The 4,478-nt window shown below is 37.2% G+C and overlaps 1 protein-coding gene across 1 annotated transcript; it reads left to right on the top strand.

Moving 5' to 3' along the window:
* On the top strand, nucleotides 416-3,755 carry LOC109716848 (omega-hydroxypalmitate O-feruloyl transferase). Its single transcript, XM_020242451.1, has 2 exons — nucleotides 416-887; nucleotides 2,684-3,755. The coding sequence occupies exons 1-2, from the start codon at nucleotides 510-512 to the stop codon at nucleotides 3,617-3,619; spliced, it is 1,314 nt and encodes a 437-aa protein (XP_020098040.1). The 5' UTR covers nucleotides 416-509; the 3' UTR covers nucleotides 3,620-3,755.

Below are 4,478 nucleotides of genomic sequence, written 5' to 3'. Positions count from 1 at the left end.
TCAAAAGGAATAATTTTATTGGTTGAGGACGCTACGTCAATAATATAACTAGTGTAATCTAAACTTTTTTCTCTCTCTTTTTCAAGAGATTCTACAATATATATATAAAAGATACAATACGTAATCTATTAACAGCCGATTATATCTCTTAGTTTAAGTAAAAGATACAGTAACATGAATAAATCTAAATGAAACAATCTGTTTGATTGAGAACGCCACATCAATTGCAATATAATTGATGTACTGTTCTATTTTATTTTTTATTTTTTTTCTCATTCTCTCACTTAGTTAAAACTTCCCACCTCCCCATGTCTCTTTCAAGCCCCCCTATCTCTCTCTAGTCTCTAACACCTCTCTTCCTATAAATATATTATAATATATAATACACACACACACACACACACACACACACACACACACACATACATATATCTTAGTCTCTCTCTCTCTCTCTCTCTCTCTCCTTCTATTCTTTGTCCAGGAAAAGGTGGGGGGAGGGGGAAGAGGCAATGACAAAGTCCATAGAAATCCCAGACATCTTCTACCCAAAAGAGCCCATCTTGGTGTGCCCAAGCAGCCCCACACCAAACCACACCCTCCAACTCTCCAACCTTGATGACCAGAAGTTCCTGAGGTTCTCCATCAAGTACCTCTACCTATTCAGAAAAGCACTGCTGGGGGAAGCACTCAGGGCCTCTCTGGCCAAAGTGCTTGTGGACTACTACCCTTTTGCTGGGAGGGTGAGGGCTTGTTTTGCTGAAGGGTTTGTGGATCTCACTGCTGGGGAGTTTCTAGAAGGTTCTGGAAAGCCCAACAGGTCTTGGAGGAAGCTCTTGTATAGGGTGGAGGCTCAGAGCTTTGTGGGTATTCCTCCACTTGTCATCCAAGTGAGCTCTCTCTCTCTCTCTCTCTCTCTCTCTCTCTCATGGGTTGTTTTTAGTTCCTTGTTGAAGTTAATTATTTACCTCTCATTTCATGTTGATAATAATAACATGTTTTCAAGTTCCCTTATTTGTAAATGGGTGAGTGATTGTGGTCTCACCTTTCTTTTTCTTTTTTTCTTTTTTTTTCTATGTGAAGTGTTTAACTAGTAACAAAGTGTATTATTGTGGGTGATGATCCCATTAATTAATACATCGAAAATTATTGTTAACAGATAAGTTTGATTCATTAAATACGATCATCAGTTCTATGGAATGTAGTTAAATTTAGCAAGAAAATAGTGATCTTATTCAGTGAATTTTTCTATAAGTAGTGATAACGACAGGATAAATTTAAAGAGATTCAGCAAATTTATCCTGTCGTTCTCACTACTGATAGATAAATTCCTTAAATATGATCACTATTTTCTAGCTGATTTTTTTTTAAAAAAAAATAGTTCGTTAAATATGATCACTATTTTCTCAAATTTAAATAGATTTAGTAAATTTATTGAATATGATCACTATTTCCTCGCTAAATTTAGCTAGATTCAATAAATTTGATATATCGTTGTAGTAAATGTTAAAATATGTTAAAATCACTTTTTCTTTTTGTTTTTTTTTTTTAATCCATTGAGTCAAGTTCTTCTTGGGTTTTATAGACCTGTCTTTTTTACATTTCTTTTTTTTCTCCAACTAGTTCTTGGTTTTTTATTTGGACTGCCCAAATATATGCTTGCCAAAGATGGCAAAGGTTTTGTGATGGCTATGGATTTTGGGCATTGGGTCTAAAGTAACTGGTTTCCATCTCAAAGTACAAGCATATTGCAATATTCCTAATTTGTATTATTCCTCTCCTCCCACTTTTTAGGCATGGATTGTATGTATAATTATATGCTTTGCCTTGAGATCTTACCCACTCTTCTTTTTAAGAGATTATTATTATTATCTTTCATTAAAGCAAACATTTTTTTTTCTTCTCTTTTTTCCTCTTTAAGATGTTTTTTGGTGATAAGATCAACATCCCTTTCATGAGCTTAATTTGGATACTATGATTCAGTACTATGTGTGATAAATCCCTCTCCCTCTCCCTCTCCCTCTCCCTCTCTCTCTTAAACATGTTGGTTGTTTGGTGATTTTCATTCCATTTACTTTTCCCCTAACTTTATATAGTTAATTGTGTGGTTGTAAATTAAACTAAGTATATGATTTTTTTTTTCTACTATTGAAATTAAATGCTCCCATTTGCTTTAAAGAGAATGACTTTTCCCCTCACCTTTTTATTTTTTTTTCCCTTTTTCTTTTTCTCTCTCCATTGCTTATCATGTTGGAGTTGGCTCCCTAGCCACTGTCACATGTTGGCCTACCAATTTAGCTCCTCCATGAAAACATCCAACATAATCTATCAAAGGTCATCTCCAAGCATCATTTTCCCTCATTCATGGCCCATAGGTTTGTGCCAAGTGTTTAATTCTCTATGATTTGTCATCATCATCCACCAACTTTACACCTATCAAAATAAGTAATTATTGAATTTCCAATTCACTTTATTTTTGGCTCCTAAAGAAATAAGTTTCCACTAGATCTGTCACATAATTAACACATCTCAATGTGGTGGTTGCTTTGTTTTTTTTTTTTTTGAGAAAAAGGTAGCGAGTTACCTGCTTCATTCATTAAGAAAAATGAACTAGGCGAATAGGGTGGGGTGGTTGCTTTGTTAATAAGATCTAATGTATCCCTTTATTTTTCTCACTTGTGTGTAGGTTACTCATCTAAGGTGTGGTGGAATGATTCTATGCACTGCAATCAGCCATTGCCTCTGCGACGGCATAGGGTCGGCTCAATTCCTTCATGCATGGGCTCACATCACCGCCAAGCCAAACTTCGCCCTTCCGATCGCCCCCTTCCATGACCGCCACATGCTAAAACCCCGAATTCCCCCACAAATCACCTTCTCTCACCCCGAATTCAATCCCCATCCTTGTAACGACCCCTCATTCGATCTCCTCACTCAACTCCTCTCTCAACCCTTATCCGTCGTCTCTCTGACCTTCAATTCCTCGCACATTCTTCACCTCAAGAAGCAATGCATCCCCTCCCTCAAGTGTACTTCCTTTGAAGTCCTCGCGTCACACGTCTGGCGTTCGTGGGTCAAGTCCTTAGAATTGCCCCCCACTCTTCGAGCCAAGCTCCTCTTCTCGATCAATGTACGCAAGAAGCTAAAGCCTGAGCTCCCTCGAGGCTTTTACGGCAATGCGTTTGTGCTAGGCTGTGCGGAGACGTCAGTGAAAGAACTAGTCACCTCTAACGTGCACTACGGAGTTAAATTGGTGCAAGAGGCTAAAGAGTTCGTCAACGACGGCTATGTTCGGTCAATGATCGATCTCTTGGAGGTGAAGAGGGGTAAGCCGGACCTATCGGTGAGCCTAGTGATCTCGCCATGGTCGAAGCTCGGATTAGAGGACTTGGATTTCGGGGAAGGAAGGCCCCTTCACATGGGCACTCTAGCAAGTGAGATCTATTGCTTGTTTTTGCCGGTGATCGGGGATTTGCACGCGTTCAACGTGCTCATTTCGGTCCCTCAAAGCTCCGCTGAGAGGTTCGAGCATTATTGCCTCAAGGGCTTAGATGGTAGAGGAGAGAACAAGGAAGATGTGGAGAAGGTGAATGGAGGAAGAGGCTATAGATTGGAACTTTAGATCATGTGGTGTTTGTTCACACTTTCTTTGTCTACATTTTCCTCCCGAATCAAATGTTTAAATTTTAAGTATTCTTCTCTTGTTACCAAATTAAGAAAGGACATAGATATCTATTTGTCTTTTCATGAGCATCAAATAAAAGGAGAGTTAAAGTTATTAGATACATTTCTAAATATGTTCTTTAGGTGTTTAATGTACATAATATAAAATATATTTGAACTTCGCAATAGTATTTACAATAGCTTCAGCGGAAAAACATGTTGGATCGTCACACTCGTCTTACAGCCTCTTGAATCTGTGGCGACTTTCTGAATCTTCGATGGGACGTCGTGTCAGGACCTCAACGTACGCTTGATTATCGTGGAAGACTGCTAGAATCTCCACAATCGATCGTCTACCCTCCAAAATCCCAAAAACATAAACATCGAACGAAAAAGAATGATTTTTTTTTATTTCTCATGTCAAAATTGAGAGAAAGAAGTTCATATGATCAGAAAAAATATCTTAATTCTCACATATAAATTAGAATTAGAATACTTATTAAGATATTTATTAAGAATTACATTTCTTAACTAATAGAAAAACAAAATATAATTTGTCACTATCTATAATTTATTATGATAAATTCTGATCCACATCTTGTATCGATTGAATCAAATTAAGACGGACCAATGTGTACATGCGACAAGGTAATATTTTCAAAGTCAAAAGATGCTAAATTTGCATCCCATTCAAAGGATTCTCAAAGTGAGAATTACGGAAAGAGAGATATTAATGTCACTATTACTGTAAATTGACTAAACCTGATTACATTCCAAAGAAAGTAGAAAAAAGAAAATAAAGTGAGAGAAAAGAGTCA

Source organism: Ananas comosus, linkage group 10, assembly GCF_001540865.1.
Source record: "Ananas comosus cultivar F153 linkage group 10, ASM154086v1, whole genome shotgun sequence".
Lineage (NCBI taxonomy): Eukaryota > Viridiplantae > Streptophyta > Magnoliopsida > Poales > Bromeliaceae > Ananas > Ananas comosus.
This window is presented reverse-complemented; position numbering and strand designations above follow the sequence as displayed.